The sequence below is a fragment of the Lycorma delicatula genome, chromosome 9 (genome assembly GCF_047948215.1).
Source record: "Lycorma delicatula isolate Av1 chromosome 9, ASM4794821v1, whole genome shotgun sequence".
Classification (NCBI taxonomy): domain Eukaryota; kingdom Metazoa; phylum Arthropoda; class Insecta; order Hemiptera; family Fulgoridae; genus Lycorma; species Lycorma delicatula.
In genome coordinates this window covers 128185296-128210509 of record NC_134463.1, presented here as the reverse complement: position 1 = coordinate 128210509, position 25214 = coordinate 128185296, and the positions used below count along the sequence as shown (strand labels likewise).

The 25214-nt window shown below is 34.7% G+C and overlaps 1 protein-coding gene across 2 annotated transcripts in view; it reads left to right on the top strand.

The window, feature by feature from the left end:
• Positions 1–25214, top strand: part of LOC142330487 (extracellular serine/threonine protein CG31145) — a 514347-nt gene that overhangs the window by 453362 nt on the left and 35771 nt on the right. For both annotated transcript variants that reach the window (XM_075375768.1, XM_075375767.1), the window contains 3 exons: positions 4122–4214; positions 13238–13542; positions 19213–19486. In XM_075375768.1, coding sequence (XP_075231883.1) covers positions 4122–4214; positions 13238–13542; positions 19213–19486 — 672 coding nt within the window. The remainder of the gene's footprint in view (positions 1–4121; positions 4215–13237; positions 13543–19212; positions 19487–25214) is intronic.

The window sequence follows — 25214 nt, the reverse complement described above, 5'->3', positions numbered from 1 at the left end:
GGTTAATAAAGCAGTACAGCCGCCAACTTTCTCTTTCGAACTGAAAAGTTACATTGACGTCACCTTGGTGACGGGCGACTTGCGTAGGTATGTCAATAGTTGGACTGTCTAGCCCGAGGCCAGTGAGCAATCATAGGCTTATAATCTATGAAATAGCTCACGGTCTAAGAGCTCGAGATTCAGTTGGCTATAACCTCAGGACTACCCTGGAACTTTGAGGTCAAGGGAAAAACTGGCCTCTCACAAACAGCGAGTCAATGTGGCGTGAGTCGCATTGTCGGACCGCGTGGGAGTTCTTCGATGCGGTTGCGTTATTCAACCGGCATCGGTAATTTATTAAGGGAAAAACTTCTACCGAGCTGCTGTAGGAGGCTACCTTCGAGGAATGTTCGGCCATCTGCCAATAGCTCCAAGCGCTATAAATGATGAACAGGTACTTGCTGGCATTCAGCGACCTAGGCGTGGCAGCGAATTGCTTTCCAGATTTAAGTTAACACGATAAATTTTATATTTATGATAGTCATATATTATAGTATAGAGGGGTTCGCCTAACCAATATAGTTTAATATATGACAAGTGAACGGCTGTACACAAAAAGCAAAACGGTGTATTTATCAAGCTTATACCGTTCACGCTATTAGGTTAGCTCTAGGAGCTAAGTAGGATATTGGTTGCTTAAACTGTTTGAGGCACAGTAACCCTCGTGGCACGGATATTCGGCCTTTTGTTTTAGGGCGACCGAATGTGGCGGCGCCGGGAGAAACGGCACTAAAAACATAAGTGTACGTTACAATCTGTTCAACCAGTGAACAATAAGCAACCCCCCGAGGCCCAATGAGATGAGAATGATGTGTAGAAGATATAAATGAGGTTTAGTTTTGTACAGCCTTGGGCCGACCATTTCTGAGACATTTTGTTAATTGAACTCCAACCACCAAAGTACACCGGTATCCACTGTTTCGTATTCAAATCTGTATATTAGCGACTAACTTTTACTAGAATTTGAACCTCAGAACCTTCGACTTCAACTGAAAATCAACTGAAATTTGACTTTTGACTTTGAAACTCGGAAAATCAAATGTGATTTGCGACGACGAGTTAACCGCTAGACCGATCCGATATTTAATAATGCACGTCTAATTTCATATACTTAAGAAATTTAAATTCAAAAAGTGTCAATAAGTGCAGGGGGATTCGAGGAAAATGTATCAAACTTTCAGGAGATGTTCCTACTGTTGAAAATAAAGAAGTTTATATAAACATAGATCCGGAAACGCTTCTTAGCGAGTCTCGGCTGGCGAAAGATTTCGGCCTGATTTCTGCGCCTTCGTTAAAATAAAGCCGGATGTTATTTTTGGGACCCAAATTAAGGGGTAAATTTAATGGTTTTATTTGAAATTTCACCTGAAAATTGAAAAAACGTAGTCCTAGAATTTTATTTTTAGTACTTTCTAAACTTTCGAGAAGTCTGGGATAAAAGACAAAAGACTGTGGTCAAAGAACATGCTATTTCACGTTTGGCGTAAAATAGCTTCTGTTAAATTGGTAATAAACCCTTAAAAGTTTTAAAAAAACTTGTAGAGAATTTGATTCTGAATAAAATATAGGAATATATGAAGGTTTAGAAATACGGGTGTAAGCTTTCGTCATCCGATACCCGCTAACGAAGCGTTTCCGAACTTAAATTTATATGAACTTTCTTTTTTATTTTCACAAAAAAAATATGTGCTGAAAATTTGTATCTTTTTTTGAACCGTTCTGCATAATACTCTGGATTATATCGGCTAATGTAACAGATATAGGACTTGAAATAAAACTCTTGCTTAAACATGAGCTGAGAAAAGAACATTTTTTAAATATGTTTTTACCGTGATATACTTTAACTGTTCAATAAAATCTGTAACAGGTCAAATTTATAAACAAGTGAATAATAACAGATCGCAGATAATAATCCATTGCAATTGCACTTGAACGAGATTACTGCCTTTCCAAGCACGATTTTTTAACGTATAAAATAGTTTTTCATTCTATTTCGATTTCATCAAATTGTTACAGTCAAATTATTTTTGCACTCATGATTCCAACGACATTTATCGCAAAACGAATATCAGATAGGTTAGATGGAAAGCTAGAATATCAAATTTTATCGCTGTCGGTTATTTGTTTTTTTCTTTTTTGTTTCTTAATAGTTTAAACTTTTTCGAAAATCAGAAAAAACGTTTTTCTATTTCACGCGAAAAAAAAACGAAAACAGAAAACGACATGCGGGAAAGATTCATTATTGTAATGATATAATTAAACTTCCTTTTTTTTGACACAAGACAACGTCATCCGCTAAGTTAATATGGCGCCTAGCACAGCGGAGGGCCGAGGAACTTCATTCTATCACCTGGCGACTCTTAGTTTAATAGAATTTCCTCTAAATGGAATCGTCTTTCTTTTCGAACTGTGATTCTTTCGAGAGCATTATATCATTTTCCACCACCTACTTCTTTTCTTAATATTTGATTCATTTTTCTTCAAAGAGTTGATCCTGCTGGGTCTACGTTACGAATTACCAGACATTTGTAGCACCGATGAATTCGTAGTGCGAATCGAACTGAAGACTCTGTTCCCCGTCTGGAAATTACACAATAGTTTTATCAGCTGAAGCGTTAAATTGAACTTTCCTGATGTATAAATTGTCGTTCATTTCTTGCTCTGAAGTAATACTTAACGGTGGTTCCGGAGCTTAACAAAAATAAAAAAGGTATAAACGAATCGAATTCAATTTTTTTTTTATTCAGATGATAAGTGAATTAAAAATTTTAAATATCCGGTTTTCCATTTTCTGCAACTTCGTGTTCTCCAGGTGCCAATATAAGCGAGTGCTTAAAACCACGTTCAATAAATGCAGCCAAACAGTCGCATAAATTCTGTATACTCTGGGTACATAAAGTGTCAAGTGGCTTCGCCCTCGACAGACTACTACTTCGGAGGAGAAGAATTAAGTGAAACATTAAAATATGTAAAATAAAGAATTCTACATAACATATTATTTTACTGTTCTAATAAAAATTTGAAGTACGAGATCCGCGGTTACCGTATTAGATGGGGTACGGTCGGCTTACCCCGTAGACTAATCGTAACCGATATTAAGTGGCATCAACGGCCCAGATTCAGAGGTCACGGTACAAAGTTTAATAAAAATCGGTTAATCCTAACTGAACGTAATAAGTGAAACGAAAAAAAGTCTTATTTTCCTCTTTCGTGAATTAAATCGCTTAAATTCATAACACGTAGGACATATTGTTGTAACGCAATCATCTAATAATTATATAAATTATTCTTTGAGTCCAGACAGGACAAAAAAGAAAAAAAGAGGGATTTTGCTCCGCTCCTTTATTGGAGTTTGACAAACGTCATGAGAAAGTATCTTAGTAGAGGAGCCAGGAGAATTAAATTATCCAAAATAAATTTACGTATCCGCCGAGTAAAATTTTTAGATACAAGACCCTTGGGGTCCGTATTTATCTGCCTCTTTAATTTATCGTGACCAAAATTAAATGCCATCAATTTCCCAATTACATAAACTATCCTGTCAAACTTCATCCCGTCCGAATCGGTCCATTCAATCTGGAGTTATCAAGCAAAAAATCATATATTTTTCTAGAATTTTTTTCAATCCTAAAGTTGTGTTTTTTTTTCATTAGACGTGTCATGAAACGGCAAATTTTCATAAATTCTTCACTTTCATAGTTTGACCGGATTAGCACACATTTTCTTAATTTCTTTTCCCAACTATAGCCAGACTTTGTAAATAATATTTTTAAAAAAAATTGATTTCCTATAAACGATTAAAAATAAATGCATTTTTCTTTGCATCCCCGATTATAAACCGCTAAAGAATTTCTTGATGATGGTTACCGTAGCGGCCCTAAAACTAATTTACCTCATACGCTCGGAAAATTTATCGTGTAGTCTTGTTGATAATTAATTATTTCATTTATATACAGTAAAAGAAATGGATTAACTTATGTTTCAGTTAAATCGTTTTGAATCGTATCAAAATAAGCGGAAAACGATAATAATATTATAATGCAATCGCTAATTAAATTTTGTGATTATTTTTTCTTTTACAGGTTTCCAAGAGAACAGCAGACTCTTCCAAATCATTTTTACTTTACCGACTTTGAGAGGCACAATGCTGAAATCGCTGCTTTCCATCTTGACAGGTAATATTCACGTTCAATATAATTCAGTATAGCGATAGTAGAGTAAAATACACGTATATAAATAGAGTAGCTTCGCACGTGTATTTGAATTTTTCTTACAATGGAAACCGATCGACCCCGTATCGTTCTTATTTATTTAGCGGTCGTATCATCTCTTATGATAATAAAACAATACGGTTACAAAATAAAAAGATAAATTACTCGTATCAGATAAAAAATAGCGGTGAGCAAAAGCCATATTAATTATTTACATACAAAGATATGAAATAATTTGAAAAAAAATTACTACAAAATAATTCATACAATTCAGAAGCCGTTATTGAAAATTATTTTGAGCCCAATTTATATACACGTCGAACAATATGTACATAAATCGTGTTTTTATTTTTTGTTATTTTGTATTATTTAAAAATTTATCGACAGAGTAAAATTGTTTCCAAAAAAGAAAATCTTTTAATTGTATTTTAAACAAACAGATGGGAAGATTTTTCAAACGGTTTCATGACAACGAGAGCTTATAATTAGGACCTTTCTCGTAAGCCGATGTATTATTTTGAGTTATATAAAAACAGTTCCGTTCTCTGGCTTGATAAAGATGGATATTGTTTTTTTTAAATAAGCTCCCCCCCACCCCGTTCATTTTGGCAAAGATTGAAGATTTTTAAATAAATATAAACACAAGAATAAGTTAACGTATTTAATTTTTTAATTGTAGGTTACATCTACATTACGGTTGCCAGATAAAGGTCTGACAGCCCCTTTTTGAACCTTAAAAACTCGTTCTGACTTTTTTAAAGGCGCCCCAACAGATGAAATTATACCTTATTCGAGAATATATATAGCCGTAATAAATATCTAATAACGGTGACAAACTTAGCGTTTTATTAAGATTGTTCAGAGCGAAACAGTAGATTTTGTAACTAACAAAATCAGTCTGATCGTCCCACAAGAAATTATTTTCTAATAAAACTCAGAAATTTCGCTATGCGGGTAACAGAAATACTATCTTTATCAATAATGGGAATTCTATCGATTCAATCAGCTGTTTTGTCAAACAGAGAAGCACAATGCGACCGTTTTAAACGTATTTAGTAACTATTTTTCTTAACTGCTATCGTAAACTTTTAATTCCTTTTAAATAATTTTCTTCAGGTATAGATGCAGTCGTGTCGTTTGTGAAAACGGTAAAAATAAATGTCTCAAGGTTTAGAGACAAGTCATTAATAAACAATAAAAAAAGCAAGGGACCAAGAACGTGCTGAAGCACTCCCCGTTCAACATCGTGTATTTTTACATGTGTATTCATATTAAAAGATGAAATTTCAAATACTTGTTTACGATCGGTCAGGTATAAGCGTGCTTGCAACTCCTCTGATAACCTGCTAATTTTTTTCATCAGATCATCGGCCCTAAAATTAATTAGTTAGTATTTTACCGTTACCTGATTTAAAATTAAGTTTACGGGAGAAATATCCGAACCGTTTCTGATTAAAACAGGACTCAGAAAAGGAGACGAGGCCATCACAGATTCATCTCAACCCGGTTCAAAAAAAAATTAGATTTTAGAATCTTCAGTTAGTAATTAGAAATCCGTTCCTAATTTCAGAAACGAAAACGAAAGGTAAAAAACAATATTCGCGTATTATTTGGCTTTTCAACCTAAAACATCAAATCGGTAGAAATTACATTTAATTTTCTCAAAAGATAATAATCCGGAATTAAAAACCGGATTATAAATCTTCGTACAAAGAAACAAAATTAAAAAAATAAAAATACACCGATTTCGTTAAACTTAAACTTTAGAACATTCCAAAGAATCAAAAGATTTAAATATTTAGGAAAAACAATTCGAAAAAACGGCTCTAAGAAAGAATCAGAAAAATGGAGAAATCCTACAGAATAACAAAAGGGATGTACAGCAGAAAAGACCCTTTTCATAATCGCAAAAGTAAGACATTATAGCACAGTAATTAAATCCGAAAGTATTTACGCATCGGGAAGTTTAAAACTAAACGGTAAAAAGAAATTGTAAAATTGAAAAAAAGAGAAAAAAGAATTTTAAGATAATCTTTTTAAAAAGATTTCCGATTCAATGAGAAATAAAAAAAAAAGGTGACAACTGTGGGGTGTTTCTAATGGACGGCTTACACACACACACACACACACACACACACACACACACACACACACACACACACACACACACACACACACACACACACACACACACAAAATTTAATTAAAAATATTTATCAATTTATTTAAATATATTTTTACATTAATTTAATTCAATGATTCTAATTAAATCGTGCGTGCATACCGTATTTAATTCGCGTTGATTTGGTGGTACTAGCGGCGACGGTCGGCACTAAGTGAACCTTTGTAATTTCACAACTTACGTAGAAAAAATTTTGTTTGTACTGTCGGCGGCTAGTGTAGCCGCGAGGCTTAACGCGCCAGGTACCGTGTCGACCGGGCGATCGAGTTCGAGACCCGGCCAGATCGAGTTACTTTTTTACACCTTAAATATTATTCATTTATTTAATTCTACTGCTCACCTGTGACGTCACAATATAGCAGGCGACTACAAATGCATTTTTTTGGGTGGGAGTACGATTTTGCAAAAGGTTCTTTTTGCAAATATTGTTATTTTTTAATCGTTAACAAAATGCTTAAGAAAAATGTGACCTTAATTAGACGAAAACTCGAGATACTGAGGGCGACCTTGTTCTAGAGCCTCACCCCGTTGGACCTTTTAAGTTGAAAATTTAATGATATCAATGCCCCGTATGTAGAAGTAATCTAACCAAGTTTGGTCAAAATCGGTCCAGTAGTTCTGGAGATATAATGTGATTTAGGGGCCAAAACGGAACACACACACACACACACACACACACACACACCAGCATACGAACATTAATATCCGAAAAATTTCCATCCGACTTTTTGGGTTCCTTACGTGTCAAAACGTCAAGATCCGATGAGAACCTCACATGTCTAAATTGGTCCGATCACAATACTTTCCCATCTAGATAGCGCTATAGCGGAACTATAGCTCTAGAAGTAATATTTTACACGAATTTTTCATGAAACGGGCAAAAATACATCGCCAGAGAAAATATTAAAATTCATTAAAAACAAACAAATTGAATTAACTTATTTTTCATAATTCAGAAAAGACAAAAAAACAGATCTTTGTATAGGAAATTCAGTACATAGAGTTTTTTGAAAAAAATCCAAAAATTGGAAGGTTTGAGGACAATATTAAAAAAATCACGACTTAACATCCATTGGTCTGAAGGAAGAAAGAAATGGCAGAATCAAACGATAAAGAAATATTGAGAAAACAAAAAACCATCAGAATCAGGCAAAGTAAAAGTTATAACGCGATCCATTTTGGATAAATCTGATAAAAAACATACCTTTTAAAACCGTGTGGCATTTTCAAAAATTATGACAAGTTATGCAAATTATAACCGACTTAATTTTACGATTGCTTTGTTAATTCTCATATTAATTAATCGTCAGTGAATGTTTTTAATAGATTATACCATTGATGAATTTATTCCATTCATTCTACAGAATGCCCACAAAGTCACTTACCGTGGTACAACATACAGGTTGTAACATTTTATATCGTCAGCTGATTGTAAAGGTTAATCAGCTGCTTTTATTTACTTAGCAGAGTAACAGGTTTTTAAAAGTCGATGTTATTTTCGTATGTTCAGTGGAAATTTTGATTAAGCAGTTTTAAGTTAAAACGGCAGATAAACAATTGAAGAAACAACTGTCGCTACCGTTTGGGTGCACGAGCGTAAAAACGCAAATGAAAACTACGGAGACATCCATCAGTGAATAAGTGGGGGGGAAATGTCTTTTCTACCGAGTCGCTCCCCGATTTGAAACTATCTAAAAGCCGATTGAACAGCTTTATTATTGTTGAGAAATTTTTTTTACAATCTTTTCTTAAGTCGCCCAGGAAACGATCTTCAGAGCTGAATATTCCCCTTTCAGCACTTCAAAAAAATAATGAAACAAGACCTTGGGTTTAAACCCTTTACGCCTTCTCATTTTAATGAGTTATTTGACTGAGACATGATTTTAAGGGAAACTTGTTACAAAACTCTTCTAAGGAATTTTCCCTTATGCTCGATCAGAAAACCGGTTTTCTTCTCGGATGAGTGCCATTTAATTGAATAATAGATCTCGGAACTTGATTTTTAGTATAAAGAAATTCCTACTTTTACGAGTAAATCACAACCGCCCATCCCACGTAATGATGTGAATCGAATCTAATAGGACCTTATTTTTTTAAAAAAAGTGCTAAAAGCATTTCATACCTTAACATCCTATTTTATTTCTCGGCTTCGATCGGTAGGTACGGAATTACCTGCAGCTTTACAGCGATATGAGCTCCAGCTCATTATGATCAGTTGATAAAGAACCTTTTAAATGAATATTTTAAAGGGCGGTAGATCGGTAGAGTCTACGAAATTCAGTGGCTCCCTAGAAGTCTAGACTTATGAAACTGTGACTGTTTTCTTTGAAGTTTATCTAAGAAGAAATTTCCCATTTGCGATTAACAAATGCTGACGAGCTTAAAATTTCTGTCGGTTAAGAGTTTGATCCTTCAACACGGAAGAGAATTTTTAAATGCATTTAGCGACTGATAAACTGTATTCGGACAGCGGAGATTACATACCCGTGCGATTTAAATTAACGTGTAAAAATATTAAAGAAACTAATGACAAACAATTCGTATTTATTTCTTTATATGGAAAGGGATTTTTTGGCCACGTTTTGGACTTTTTGGTTATAAAAAACAAAGATTGATGAAATTCGTATCGAAAGTATTAAGACAGATTTCTTTTAAAATAGTCCTAGAAAAACTATTCTTAGAAAAGTGAGATAAGCTTTTTCGAAGCGTTTGTTTAATCGATTAAGTTTGATAAAATAATTGGTAAATGTATCTTTGTTACTTTTTTCAAATTTCCAATTAAGTTTTCTCGTTGTAAGAAGTTAAGTGATTTCTTTTTTTATGTAAGTACAGCCCGGCTCGGAATGTCGTCTAGTAATTAAGAAGAGGTTTGACTCTTAGCTTTAGCGACAGCGGGGGTGTGTGTTCGTATATATAGGGGAGAGGTGTGCGCGCACGTGAACCCAGGGAGGGTTTGTTTTAAGGTTGATGAAGTAATATGTGTGTGCGGGCGTTTAGAGGAGGAGTGAAGTGAATGATCTCTTTTAACGCTCTCTCTTTCCCGTCCCTCTTTCTCGTCTCCGGTTTCCAGCTCCCGGTAGAGAGGTTCTATTCGACGGTTTCTTCTTACTGCTGTTATAGCCGCACGGTACTAAGGTCTTCCTCAGTAGTAGTAGACGACTGACTACCGACTCTTTAAGAGAGATAGATTGGGATATAGGTATAGAATATATATATATTAGGAAACACGACCGTTGTGGGATTAAAGATGTCGAAGGCCAAAGAAGAACAATGACAAGAAATTCCCCTCTAATGTTGGCCAAGAGCCAATAAACCGTGCAAACCGCCACCATTTCAAACACACACGCACACACACACACACACACACACACCATTACCCCAAATACCCTTCCATTCTGATTAATCCTTCCCTTTAATACACACAAACTTTTGAGTGTTTCTTCCCTAGTTACGCACGTACTGACATAAATATTTCATGAGCCCGTACACTGTACTACTCACTTTTTTGTATTCTCTATAGATAGATAAATAATTTATCTGGTTCGAATTAGACATTAATTAATTTGTGTAGATTAATTGATTTAGAGTAGATTAAGTAATTTTCATTTACTATTATATATTGAGTGGCTTAAAAAAATATTTTTTTATTAACGGAATATCTAATAAGTTAGGGATTTACACTGTTTGTGTTTGTTCGACAACCGTAACTGCAATGACTGAATCTATTTGAATACTATTTTGAAAAATTGTTTCTTACAGTCGCCTATATCGGTAATTTAACTCGAAAGGACAAATTATATTAGTAAAATAGTCGTTGGCGATGCACAAACTCGAACTTCCCCGACATAACTACGGCATAAGAATGACCGGAAGGACTATAGGTAGCCTTAAAGCGTTCTGTTAAGAGCGTCCCTCATCCCTTATCGCAGACATAGATCTGCTGTTGAGTAGGCGTTTTGGAATGAAGTCCCGGTCTTAGCTGAGATATTCGCTATTACTGATGGAGCTTCAGTGCGGGAGGTTCTAGGCGTTGGCCCCGCTCTCGAAGGCGAACTAAGCAGAGAGCAGAGACGTCACGAGCAGACTGCGTGTTACTACTCGGTCTGAAAACATCAACTCTACGTATCAAATCGAAGTATTACTTATTATCATGTTTACGTTTACTAATTATAAGCGATACGTAATTAATTCTTTTATAACCTTTATTTGTACTAAATTATTAATTTTTAATAATAAAAAAAGCTTACTTGAATTTTCTTCAATCATCTAATTAAAACTTCTAGCAAGTTCACCATCCTCCTTAAAGGAATCAGTATCACTGTCACTTTCATTTTCACTTTCGCTACCAGAGTCTACATGTATAATACGACGTTCTGTCATTTCAACTATCAGTTCTTACTCTTTTACAATAATTTTTACTTTTTCAAAATCGGATTTCCAGTCATCTTCATTCACGGAATTAATTTTCTCCGTAGTTAATTTTTCAACATTTGTGAAAGAAAATGTTGTATTATGACTCACCACAATCTTTTTCCGGCTGACCGTACCATCTCGATGGGATTCAAATAAGGATGGTACGGTGAGAGTCTAAGAACACGATTCCCATGTTTTTTCGAAATTTCATCCAAGTGATGTTTTTATACTTTAGTTTTATGTAACTTTATTGATTCGTATAACTGCGGTTTCAGAATTTTTTGACTATTCGGAATATGAGTTTTTTCCAGCCAACGGGTCATATCTTTTTTTTTTAGAGTCAGAATTTGGCGTTTTATCAATACCTGTAAGGGGCGTTATTAACAACTACTGCTGATATTGGTAGAAGATTTGGAATCAATTTTTCATGCGCCCATTTCATGAAATTGTCTGCATTCATGTTGTCATGGTAGTCCACTGGCTTTCCAAGTTAGTAATGCGTTCAGAATACAGTATGAATTACTGTTAAACGGTCGCCTTTATTAAGTCCCTCAACAATACCATCAGACCACGACTTCGTCGAACAATGTTAACTTAAAACGTACGTTTCATCCAAATAAACAATTGTAGCATTGCTTTGTCTCTACTTAGCCATCGCCTGCAAATACTCAATTCTCTTCCACCTGGTGTTGGATTTCTCAAATTATTTTCAGTTTTACGCCATTTGAAACGTACCTCTTTCAATATAACAGCCAAAATTGATTCATTGCCTTTAAAATCAATAGATGACTGAAGTTCTTCCCGTATTTTTTTTTTAAGTGGGTAATTCATTCATCTTTGTATGAAATTCATTAACTGTCTTTTAATTACACCTAAATCAAAACTTTCCGTCCGCTGACCGGTTTCGAACATCGTTTACAATTTGGCGGTGTGCTGAAAGAACACGATTGGGATGCTGATTGAAGAATCATATCTTTCTTTTCTCTTCTGAGTTTTTGAATCTGTGTTCTTGATAATTTGTTTTCCACAAGCATCAGCAGTTCTCTCTTCGCATTTTTGAATGCCGATTATATGTTTGTCGTCAGTTAATTTACCTACTTTTAGAGCTTCTTTTTTCATAAAATCAGAAAAATTATTGATCATTTCACGTTCTTGACCTCAAATTTTTTTTATAGAATTCTGCAACATAAATGAACAAAAATAAACCGAAAAATAATGTATTACAAAAAATTTGCGGAAAACAAACAGTAATTTTAAAATAATATGATCGTACAAAAACGCTATCCGAATACCTTCACTGTACACGATATAAACTGGACTAGAGTTTATTTCTTTATACACACATCGTATACTACGAATAACGGATTTAAATATAATCGTGACGAAAGACATCATTTCTAACTGCATGTATACATTTTTATAGGGCCTGTACGTAATACCAATCAGAGCACTGGTCATTGATAAGGAATTGTTATTGTTAGCAAGATTGAGTCGTTAAGCATTTTTATACCTGTAATCAACTCGAGTGAAAAGAATTGAACACAAAACAATTGTGTTGTTTTAAGTCGAAAAATAAAAATAAAAATAATTACGCGCAAAAATAATGTTTTGGAAAACAATAATACAATGAGATGTCAGCACGTGACGTCACAAGCTCGTAGATTCGCTGGGGCAACTATAAGGATATTTGTTGTAATTTGTGTAGTGTTCTTGGTGTAGTGTAGATGTGTAGTGTAAAAGGTTCAGCAGCTCAGGGTGTAGTCGGAAGAAAAGCTGCAGAGATAAGGGCGTGGGGATGCCAACCCCCAAAGTCTTAAAGAGTAAGACTCTCCGTCGGGGAACCGAACCGTTGAAGGAACATTCTCTCTACGCGAAAGAATATTTTAAAAGTCAGTTCGATTCGGGTAGAGCAGCTCGCTCCGTCGCACTAAAAGTGCATCTTTGTATCTGAATTGCACGATAAGGGACACCGTTATCTTTACAAGTTTGAACTTCGACCGACCATCATAGTAAATGTTACGTTCACGGCAGTAGGGGCTTTTCCTATGGCCCTATAGCTATCTCCGAAGGGCTGTAGATTGCCCTGATAGGGGATTTAGATTCCAATGTTAGGAAACGGACAGGGTGCGGCTGTTGCTATCCCTTTTACTGGGCATCCCTCCACGTTATAGATAAATAGACATAATCTCCTAAATTATCGGTTTCTCGGTGATATCTATATTAAATCATTATCCTGAATATCTGGAAATTACAGTTTGTTGTTTTTCAACAAACGAGTTGAAAACATCAAACGATTGTAATTGTACGACCCTATATATGTATCCGAAGAAGATTTTAGAATAGATTTACGTTGAATGAAATTTGTAGTAACAATTTTTCCGTTAATTTTCAGGTTATTAGGATTCAGAAGAGCGATGCCAGTTGTCGGAAGACTGCTAAATATGACCACAGAAATATTCGACATAGCCGACGGTAATTTGCTGCAAACATTCTTCATTTCACCGTCTAATAACATGTGCTTCCACGGAAAATGTTCGTATTACTGCGACACAAGTCACGCAGTTTGCGGTAATCCCGACACGCTTGAAGGAAGTTTTGCGGCTTTTCTTCCTAGCAAAGAGTTCGGCCATCGTAAAGTTTGGAGACATCCTTGGAGAAGATCTTATCATAAAAGAAGGAAAGCCCAATGGGAACAAGGTAAATCTATATTTATTAAATTAAATTTAATTTTATCACCCGGACTTGGTTTCGATGACAAAATAAATTCGGATCGCAATTTTTTTACGGGTGAAAAATATTTTTAACTGAACTATATATTTTTTTTAATAAAATACGATTTTCTTTCCGATTGTAAAATACTTATTACGGTTGTTTTGTTGGTTTTGGATGTTTTTTAATGATGTTCACTTTTCGTTCGTATCGTTCTATTTTTAGAAACAAAATATGATATATTCACTAGTTAATAGTCAACGATAATAATATAACAAAGAGGTTAAGCGTTATAGCCGATTGCACTTTTCATAAATTAATTTAGACTGAACTAGAAACAAAGATAGTCCAGCTTCTACTTATGGTACGCTGTACGAACAGTTGATAAGTAGTAAGAGAATTCATATTTCGGATAAGATCCAAAAAAGCTTAAACTATTCTTTCATGTTCACTTGACGTAACAGATTTTCTCAGAAATAATCACTTTACATTACGTAATTTTATTTGTTGAATATTTTTACTGAGTAATTATACATCAATTTTTTTTAAAGAATTGTATATTGCGACTCCAATTTTTTATTTTTTACTGTAAATCTCTCAAAAATTACTATATACTTCTACGACTGTATTATTCATTCAGGTCACGGCTTAATTTATGTTCCAAGAAGTACACTATGACTTTATTTTACCCTTGGAGTAGAATACAGAAGTTTATGGAGTAGAATACAAGTTTTCGCACGCTGTAACTCCAAAACGAAGCGCATTCGAAAGTTTTTTTAAACGAAATTTATTTTTTAAAACATTTCCTGAAATTTTTTTCTTTCTTCGCGTACGCTTTGCATATACGTTTATTATTTTTTTTAGGATTTTGAGGTCACAGTGGACCACTTTAGTCTACTCTGGTTCGTCTTTTCTTTTCTTTTTTAGTTTTTCTTTTTTGAGTTCTTCTGAACAAACCCTTGTTGTCGTTTTCTTTTCTTTAATTTTAAATCTGAAGTTTGCCTCTTTTAGTATTTTTATATTGTTAGTTTTGTTTCGTAAATCTTCTACTGTGATTTCTAGTTCGTGCATATTTTGTTTAATTTCCGTTATCCAAGTCGGTGTTTTGAACGGTTTCTAGTATTTCTCGACCGGTTTTCTGACGAGGCTGTTCGGTTCTGTTCTTATTATGTGTCCAAAGAAGGAGATTCCTTTCTTTCTAAAGTAGTACGTCTTGGTTTGATATGAGTCTCCATTCTCCGTCATCAGTAAGTTGTCTTTTATTTATGCACGTTCTTAGAATTTTTCTTTTTATTCTTTGCACCTCTGCTGAATAGGAAATGTTGGATTTTAGTTTGAAGACTGTTTCGCTTCCATACGATATTATAGGTCTGATTACAGTTTTGCAATGCCTGAGTTTGGTATTTATTGAGATGCATCTTTTATTGTGTGTTGTTTTGGTGGCATTTTGTGCGTAATTGAGCTTTTGTGATCTTTCTTTCCAGTTTATTTTTTCTTTAAAGTCATGTGTGATGTTTTCTCCTAAATATTTAAACCGTTCAAATAGTTCGACCTTATGTCTGTTTATGATTACGTGGTTCAATACCAGGGAATCCATAGCAATCGTTCTAGTCTTTTCATATGATATTCATAGGCCTACTTTTCCTGCTAGTTCTTCCAATGAAGTTTCTTGGATTCTAACTTCTGCGAAATTATTGGCGAGAAACGCTAGGACATCTGCAAATCCTAACAGTTTATTTTGATACGGTTTACATGTTTCCTTGCTTCAATTGTTACTTGGGTGGGTCTTTTTTGTACCACTCTCTCATTACATATTCTAGGGCGCAGTTGAAGAGCAGTGGGGATATCCATTTCGTTGTCTTAAACCTGTTATCGATTTATTTATTTGTTTTATATATATTGCTGTTGACACATTTCAGATTTTAATCGAAGATAGAAAGTTGCTTATTTGCGGGGATCGAGTAAAGCAAAAACGTATTGACATTTTCTGGAAAAAAAATGGATAAAACTGGAAGTTTGAGCAGTCTTACAGTACTTTGTTTTAAGAGGTTTAACCCCGAAGGACGTATAAAAGAGTTAGATTCCACTTTCAGGGTTTTTTTCCTCTATATTTTGAACGGTGAGTTGCTGTATTTAAACAGACTGGGTTCGAATCCCAGTCAGGAATGGTATCTTTTCATACGCTACCGAACTCCACGAGGCTAATGACCGCTCGTTAATGCCCGTTCTTTCATATAAAAAAACATCTTTTACTATCGCTTTGTATTTCATTATCGTATTATTAATTCATCCCTTGGTGTTCATAATTTTTGAGTTCTTTTTTTTTGGGGGGGGGGGGGGGATTTCTAGCAGCTTTAGCAACAATTTTAACCAAAATGGTTACCTTTAATAATTTTTTACAGCTACTTTCAAAATTGGCAACAGTACTTCTTAATAACCACGTAGCAGTGAACGCCAAAATTAAATTAAATAAAATTTTGCTTGTTCTCACTGAAAGACGATTTATTTCTCGATACGAGGTCATTAATTGTATTGAATGACCCGTTTGAAGTGCCCTATTTTTATTTAATTATATCTTCTAAAATAATACATATATCGACATGAAACAAAAATTAAATTAAAGCTCATCTTGTCTAGTTATAACAAACAATAACATTAAATCACCTCCACACGCGCCCCACCAGTCACACAAAGAATACGCAGCCGATTGACAATTTTTTGCCGCGTTCGTTGAAGCCTTTTCTGGTATGATGGCTGCAATGGCATTCCGAACGCTCTCACGCAGCTCCTGGATATTTGCTATTTGCTACTTTTGTCGTATACACCCTTTTGCGTCTTTGACGCAATTCCAGAAGAAAATGTCCAAAGGGGTTATGTCTTGTGATCTGGGTGGCAAGGGAATCGAACCGCCTCTTCCGATTCGCCTAATCCTGAATCTTGACGTGTTGGAGCGGTTTGCGTTCCTCAGGAGTGTAGGCATCCTAATATCCTCTTCCAGCATAGTGGGGCTGCCCCCGTACCGGCTCCTTGATATAACGGAAAGGCTGAATGAGACGTTTTCTGGTAGGTGGATTGGAAGAGGTGGTTCGATTCCGTGGCCGCACAGATCGTTAAATGTTACCTCTCTGGACTTCTTTTTCTGGGGTATTTCAAAGGCAGGGTGTGTACGACAAAACCAGTAAACATCCAGGAGCTGCGTGAGAGCGTTCGGAATGCCGTTTCAACCATTACACACTAGAAATGCTTCTACAAACACGGCAAGAAATCGCACATCGGCCGGATATTTTTCGTGTGATAGATGGGGCGCGGATGGAATTGATGGATGTATGTAATATGATTTTTTGTTATAACTTGATAAGTCAGGCTTTAATTTAATTTTTATTTCATGTCGATGCGTGTAATATTTTGGAAGAGATACGAGTAGTTAAATAAAACTAGGACACTTCAAATGGGAAACCTGTTTTCAGGTTAGTTTTGAAAGTAAAATGTTAAACGGTCACAACTTGGTTATGCTTATCGTAGTGCCCTTAAAGTTTTTTTTATCAAAATTTTATTTTTCAATGCCTTTTAAATTGTTAGTCAAATCTTACGTTTGTCATTTTAATTTTTTGAGATTTAAATCTTCCTCCCCTTGGGGTTTGTGGCTGTATTGGTCTTATAATGAAAGATAGTTTTGAGGTAGGAGTATTTGTTAAATTAAATTTTTTAACTGTTGAAAAGTTATTTAAGAGTCGCCATACGTTTTTAATATTCTATATTTAAAATTGTTTTTATTCTCTTTCTTTCTTTCTATATATATTATTAAAAAAAAATATTAAAAATATTTTTAAGGAACTATTAAGGATATTTCTTTAATAATTCCTTAAAAACTAAAAAAATCAGGATTTTTATGTTACTTCGGTGAAATATACAAAATTTACTTTAATATCGTAGAAGTCAGCATTTTTTATTTATTTAACGACTTATGGGGAATAAACCATTTCATTTTATTTTAAGATCAGAAATTTTGATGGATTTGAATACTAGATCGTGGATACCAGTTTTCTTTGGAGGTTTGATTTCAATTAACCACATATCTCAGGAACGGTCGACCTGAGACTACACTTCATTTACACTCTCATACATATCATCCTTTGAAGTAATACCTTACGGTGGTTCCGGAGGCTAAACGGAAAAAAAGAGAGCCGACCATTCCTGAGATGTGTGGTTAATTGAACCGCAACCACCAAAGTACACCGGTATCCATTACCTAGTATTCAAATCCGTATAAAAGCAACTAACTTTACTAGAATTTGAACCTTAGAATCTTCGAATTCGAAAATCAGTTGTCAAACAACTGATTTGCGATGACGAATTAACCAATAGACCAGCCCGGAGGGATTCTATAGAATATGGCAATATTTCTCCACATAACAGAGAACGCCGAATTTCAAATTTTGATGTTTAGCAGTCCGGAATATATTTATCGAAATACCGGCCGATATGCTTATATCCTTCTGGAATTTTTTATGGTTTTTTTGTGATGTTTTTATAAAGGGTCATCGCGTTATAAAAAACCCTCATATCTAAAACGGGTCGACCGTATTTTACTTTATTGCTGGGAAAATAATAAATAAATTTAATAGTTTTTAAATTTAATTTAATAGTAGCGAATACTTTTAGCATAATCAGCATTAGTTAGCTCGAGGAAAACCTATGTTTGTTACGAATAACATTCTCCTCCCTGCAGCGCGAGCTGAACCTAGTGAAATATTTTTGCCCGCTTAGTCTCCACAAAAATTTATGAGGCGATCTTGAAAATGCCGCTTTAATGTCCTGTACGACCTGCATCGTTAAAACTGACCAGTGTCGGACACATTTCTAGTTTAACACCGAATCTCTTTCAAGAAATCTTTTAAGTAACTTCTGAATAACAACACTTTTCACTGGTACTTCCTTTTCAGATTTCTCCCTGTAACTTTCACCTACACGTAACATGAGATTTTGTCTTTAAATAAGTTTCCGTCGCGAATATACGTTTTTCAACAATTAACCGCATTTTAACAAACAACGTAAGATTACGCAACCTTGTTCAAAAGCCAATGCTCGAAACAAACCGGACACAAACGTATAGGCAATAACCAGTCCGCACTCCAGCTTCAGTCGTACCAACATCTTCCCCATTATTTTGCCCATTTCACACGCATTTAAAAATATGCATTTAGTACAAACTACTGAGCGATAGGTCCTCTTTTTAAGTTAAACACCCTACTTGTATACATATATATTTATATTTGGGGTTTCGTAAATAACATTTTTATGATTACTCATTTTAAACAAATTTTAGAAATCAGGATAGAAAATTAAGCCCTTAAAATTTTCCGAACAAGTTATGGAGTAATCAAAATAAATCGGATTTAGTTGTAAGAAAATATTTAATTATTGTTGAGGGACGTCTAAAAGTGAAATCGTAAAGATTCTACTTTCTCCAACGTTCACTAAAGGGAACCCCGCGTATTTTAGAATTTACGTTTTATTAACTGCCTAAATGATCAAGTTTAATTAAAAAAGATCTTATTTATCCAACGATACAAATAATTTTTTCTTCGTCTGTGTTAGAATTACTAAATTTTAAATTTGGTAAATAATTTGCTATGATTTCTTTGTTTTTATTTACAGAGTCCGATTATTGCGCCCTAGTTAGAGACATCCCTCCTTACGATTCCGGTCACAGATTGTTGGACGTCATGGATATGGCCGTGTTTGATTTTTTAATGGGAAATATGGATCGGCATCATTATGAAACTTTCCGCGCTTTCGGCAACGAATCTTTTCCGCTACATTTGGATCACGGACGAGGTTTTGGAAAACCGTTCCACGATGAATTATCGATATTAGCCCCGATTATGCAATGCTGTCTCATTAGACAATCGACGTTGGAGACTTTGTTGAGGTAATTTTTTAAAATTTATATGTACACTAATTAATATTATCTTAATTATGTATTAATATTGCGCTTTAATAAAACGCTAAGTTTGTCATTATTAAATATTTTTTACGCTTACACGTCTATTCCCGTTTGAAGTGTAATATCATCTCTTGGGATTCTCTCAAAAAGTCCCTAAGACATTTCAGTTTACAAAACTGGGGTATCATAATGGTGTCGATAAGTATGAATTGCGTAGATCGATATTTAAATATGTTAATATTAATTTAAATGTATTTGTTAGATATTTAATATGTTACGTTAAGGTAATACACAATGTTGCTAATGGATTGAATGTTGTTACTGTTTAATACTGAAGACTTCCGTCACACCAACACTTTTAACATAGTCCTACATCTCATCTGTACTTTAAAAATATCGATATTTAAATATTCATCTGTCAAATTAGATAACGGAACTGTTTTCTTTTCATTCGACTGAGATTCAGCCTACAAGAGTGTCTTATTAAGATTCCGTTGTCATTTTTAATAAATTACCGAACCGATTAATAAAAAAACCTTCCCTTCGTTTTAAATTATTCTCCGATGAACTTTTAAATAGTATTCATTAAAAATGTAAAAAAAAAATTTGATGTGGACACCACATGGCTTCCTTGTACGCTTATTAAATTACATATACACATTTTAAAAAAAAGTACGTAAAATTTTATTTCATTAATAACTTCTGATACTTTTTCATATTTTATTATTATTATTTGTCGTAAATTTTTGTTACAATCAGAGGTTAATAATTATTAACAAATCAGTATATTTAAATAAAAAAAAAGGAGATGAAGTCTGATTTGAACCGATGTGTCGTCCCCTTGTAAGATGCAAATATTTCATTAATTCAATGTTTATTTGGCTATAACTCTGGAACCAATAAAATAAGTAAGTACCTATTATGATATATCGTGCCGCCGAATGGCTTCGTCGGCACGTAATTCATAACCTTGCAGTGGCCCTGAAAAGGGTCGTTTTCTTGGCGTTAGCTCTGAGAAGAGCTGTTGGATCCGGAAGCTGGTCTCCGGCGAAGTTGGTGAGTTGCGGCTCGTCCATTGAAGTCCGACCGGGCTTTCCCTCAGCGGCAGTTGGGTCCCCACTGCAGCGCGGCAGTGATGGCCCCCACAATCCCGCAGTGTCGGTCGTCCTTCGCCGGCACGGCCGAGGCGGTTCTCCCCGAGCGATTCCACGCTGGACCGGCTCCTGCTCCTGAGTCCGCCGCGGGCAGGGCGATTGAAGCCCGGCGAGCTGGAGCTGGAGCGGGAAGGTAGCGTCCGCCTCCAGCGGTTCCCTCGGCGGGCCGGCCAGGTCTGCTGCTCCGGCGGGAAGGTTGGCATCGCCGGGAGGTCCCACGTTGAGCCGGCCAGGAGACACTCTCGTGGTGAACGCTCTTTTATTGGTGTCTGAGAGTGGTGGGGCTGCAGCGCCGCTATGGTGGGAGAACTGCGTGGTGGGAGTGATGCTTGTATCAACGCGTCCGTATACTGTGCGCCCAGCTCACATCGTTGCTACCGTTATCGCCCGCCCATATTAAATTAGGTATATATGTGGTAACAATCGTTAAAAATCTTTCATTGAGGGCTTATTACTGCAGTTAAGGAAAAGTCCAAAATCTAAATTTTTTGTTGATTTTGGACTTTTTTTTGGATATTTTTGCTCGAGTCAATTGCAATCAGAAGGGGAGGTGCACAACTAGATGTTACAACAGCCCAAAATCCAAAATTTTAACATCGTACGGCTAATCTTTTTTGAGTTATGCGAGACACATAACTAGTCAAAATGGATATTTCCGTTGAAATCTGAAAACCGAAATTTTTCGCGATCACAATACTTCCTTTACTTCTTACAAGGAAGGAAAAAACGCTGAACTTTGTACATTCTTTTCAAACTGTAGGTAAGTTTGTGCTGGACAACATGATATTTGTTTCACAAGTACCAATAGGTGTACTTAAAGTAGTTAATTGTCCTGTTTTCAAGGATGTATTCGGAAATTCTCCGTCCAGAGATTTTTTGTTATTTTAATTTTTTTTAATATTTTAAAATGTTTTTTCGTCCATTTGTCCACTTTCAAGTAAAAGGTCCTAGACCATTTTAAATATGATTGAACCAAATGAACTAACTCAAAGGATAGCGTTGCTACTGTTGTGCAGGTTAACAGACGTGTACAAACGTGATCTAGTGTATCACATATTCATCAGAACGATGCTAGTTGTGAGATAGTAGTGAACCAGTAAACAAGTTATTGTGAGTGCTTTGTGTGTCTGAATTATTGTGTATTACATATTTACGACTTTATTTCTTTTAATTACTCGTTAGTTACAAAATGCCTAGAGTTTTTTTATATCTTCCTAACAATTTTTGTTATGTATGTGGTGAAGTGTCGCTCAAGTCCCAAAGGCGAAACCTTACTCCATTAGTAAAAAAGTGTTATGAACTTTATTTTGGGTGTAAAGTCGGGAACCAAACAATGACCTGGGTTCCAAGTATCTGTTGTTTATCGTAGGCTTCTCATCGCATGAAAAAATGGCACACGCCACATGCCATTTGCTATCTCTATGATTTGGAGGGAACCCAAAGATCACTCTTCTGACTTATTTCTGCTTAACAAACATTAAAGAGATTACTTCAAAAACAAAACATACAGTGATGTACCATTACTTGCAATCTGCAATGAGACCGGTTCCACACTGCGAAGAATTGCCTATACCAAAGCCTCCAGATCATGTGACATTAGGTAAAGAGAGCTCAGAGTCTGATAGAAGTAAGGAAGAAAAAGAAACAGATTCTGGTGATACAACTTTTGAAAAAATTAGTTCATCTGAGCCTCATTTACCGACTCAAGAAAATCTTAACGATCTCATACGAAATTTAAAGTTATCCAAACAACAGTTTGAAATGCTTCCTTTCCTGGCTAAAAGGATGGAATTTTCTTCAAAAGAATACAAAGATATGTATTTATCGTAATCGTCATTCTGAATTTAAAGACTATTATTCTGAAGAAAATGCCTTAGTGTTTTGTAATGACATTTCTTCTCTTATGGAGACACTTTGTAATGAACATAACCCAAAAGAATGAAGCTTGTTCATTGATTCATTGAAAGTTATTTTAAAAGCTGTGGTTGGGCGTAATGGCAATAAATTACCATCAGTACCTGTGGCTCTCTCTGCTAATACGAAAGAAACATATGAAAATTTATATTGGAAAAGCTTTAATAGTGTATGAACGGATATTTGTGGTGATTTGAAGGTAATTGCACTTATTCTTGATCTGCAGCTTGGTTACACAAAGTACTGTTGCTTTTTGTGTGAATGGGATAGTAGGGACAGAGAAAACTATTTCATCAGAAAAGAAAGGCCCAAACGCGAATCAGTCATTCCTGAGCAGAAGAATGTGAAACATGACCCGTTGTGTAATCCTAAAAATGTGTATCTACCTCCGTTATATATCAAACTAGAATGAAGAATTTTGTCAAGGCCGTGGACAATACTCCTGATTTCATGTACTTAAAACAGAAGTTTCCTAAAAATAGTGATGCAAAAATTAAAGAAGGAATATTTGTGGGTCCACAAATACGATCGCTAATGCATGTTGAAAAGTTTGAGGAACTGTTGAATCCACTGGAGAAAGCAGCTTGGCAAGCATTAAAAAATGTTACTCAAAGTTTTTTTGAGAATACGAAAGGCGGAAAATTACCATCGTATTTATTGTCAACGATCTTGTAACATCTTAAAAAAATTTGGGTTATAATGTGTCCTTAAAAGTACACTTCCTGTACCTCATCCCTAGATTTCTTCCTGGAAAATCTTGGCGGAGTAACCGATGAGCACGGGAAACACTTTCATCAGGAGATTTCAGCTATGGCAAAGAGGTATCAAAACAAATGGAATCCTAATATGCTGGCCGATTATTGTTGGACCATCAAGACTGATACTCCGCAGGCGAAATATAGCGGGAAATCATCATTTCTTACTTTCTAAGTCAGGCAAACGTTTGAATATTGTGCAGGTAAGAATGCAGAAAGTATTAAAATGTTTGAAATTATAAACACTTGTCTCTCGGAAACCTTGCGTGATGGGGAAAACCCGATATTATATTTGAATTTAGTAGAAAAAGTACTATCAGAATCACATTTTTCTTTCTGAGACAAAAAAAAAATTCTTTTTTGTTCCCCGGTGTAATTTTAATTAACATTTTTTGAATTGTGATTAACTTTGCAGCTATTTTGCACGTACTTGTATCTACATTAACATTATTTTACACGCTTCGTACGTATCAAGAAGCACGGGCGTTGTTTGTTTGGTGTATGTGTTCGCATTTTTACTTCCTTGCACGAATTAAAAAAAGTGTTGTGATCGCGAAAAATTTCGGTTTTCAAATGAAGTATTCATTTTGACCATTACTGAATCCATTTTGACTCGTTTCGGGGTGACGTCTGTACGTACGTAGTACGTATCTCGCGTAAGTCAAAAACAATTAGCCGTATTATGATGAAATTTTGGATTTAGAACTGTTGTAACATCTAGTTATGCACCTCTCCTTGTGATTGTAAGGGAAGGCACATCGGTTATAATGAGACTTCATCTCCTTTTTTTTTAATTTTTAAAAATAATTTTTTTAAACATTTTTTAAATTTAAATATATTGATTTATTAATAATTATTAACCCGTGACTGTAGAAAAAATACAATAAATAATAATTCAATAATAATAATAATAAAATATGAAAAAATCAGAAGTTATTGGTAAAAAAAATTTTTTGTACTTTTAAAAATGTGTATATGTAAATTAATAAGGATTATTACATTCGAGTATATGTAACAGATTTGGTGAAACATCTGATTATAGAATCGTATTATTTTTGGATTTTCTAGTTTAATTTTATTTAATTATTTTGGAATTTCTATTTAATTTTATTTTCTTTAAAGTTAACTACAGACTGAAAAATAGGCCCTCAAAGAACAACATAGACACTGAGGCATACATGCCCGATTTTTAATAAATTGCAAAAAATTCTTATCGTTTAGTTTATTACTCTTCTAATATTGTCGGACAATATTCTTCCAAGTCGGAGTAGACCATCATTTCGTTTATTTGTTTTTTGTTGCCGATCATTTAATCGCTCTTTGGTTTGATATAATTCTTCTGATCTTAATTTGCGTACACGTTCTCCGGTTTTCAAATTTTCTCTATCTTTATATTTATCATCGTCTCTTAATCGTTTTATTCTTTCTTTGGTTTTAACATTTTCTTCCTCTTCCTATTCATCTTCTTGTCGTATTTTTGAGATATATTTCTTCATGTATTCATTCGTTTTCCTGTATGATTGTTTCTTTTTCATTTTTGATTATTCCCTAAATAATCGAATAATAAAAACCGAATACCTTACACCGTAAGGTCGAAATTAAATTTTGTAACCGGTATACAGGAGTTCGCTAAACGGAATACTTTAATTATCATTAACTTTTATTTATACGACACACCAGAAATCTAAAACTTTTGTTAATCAGCAATTCACGTAGATACGAATAATATTGATCTAGTAATACGAATAATAAAGGGAATTTTACTCTATCCTAATATTTCATGTAAGATTGTTGAATTAATAATCGTATAAATATTTGATGTTAATAAAAACTAATATTTCAGCAATTGTATAACTGTCCACTTTAATAAAGAATTGGAGGATCGTATCT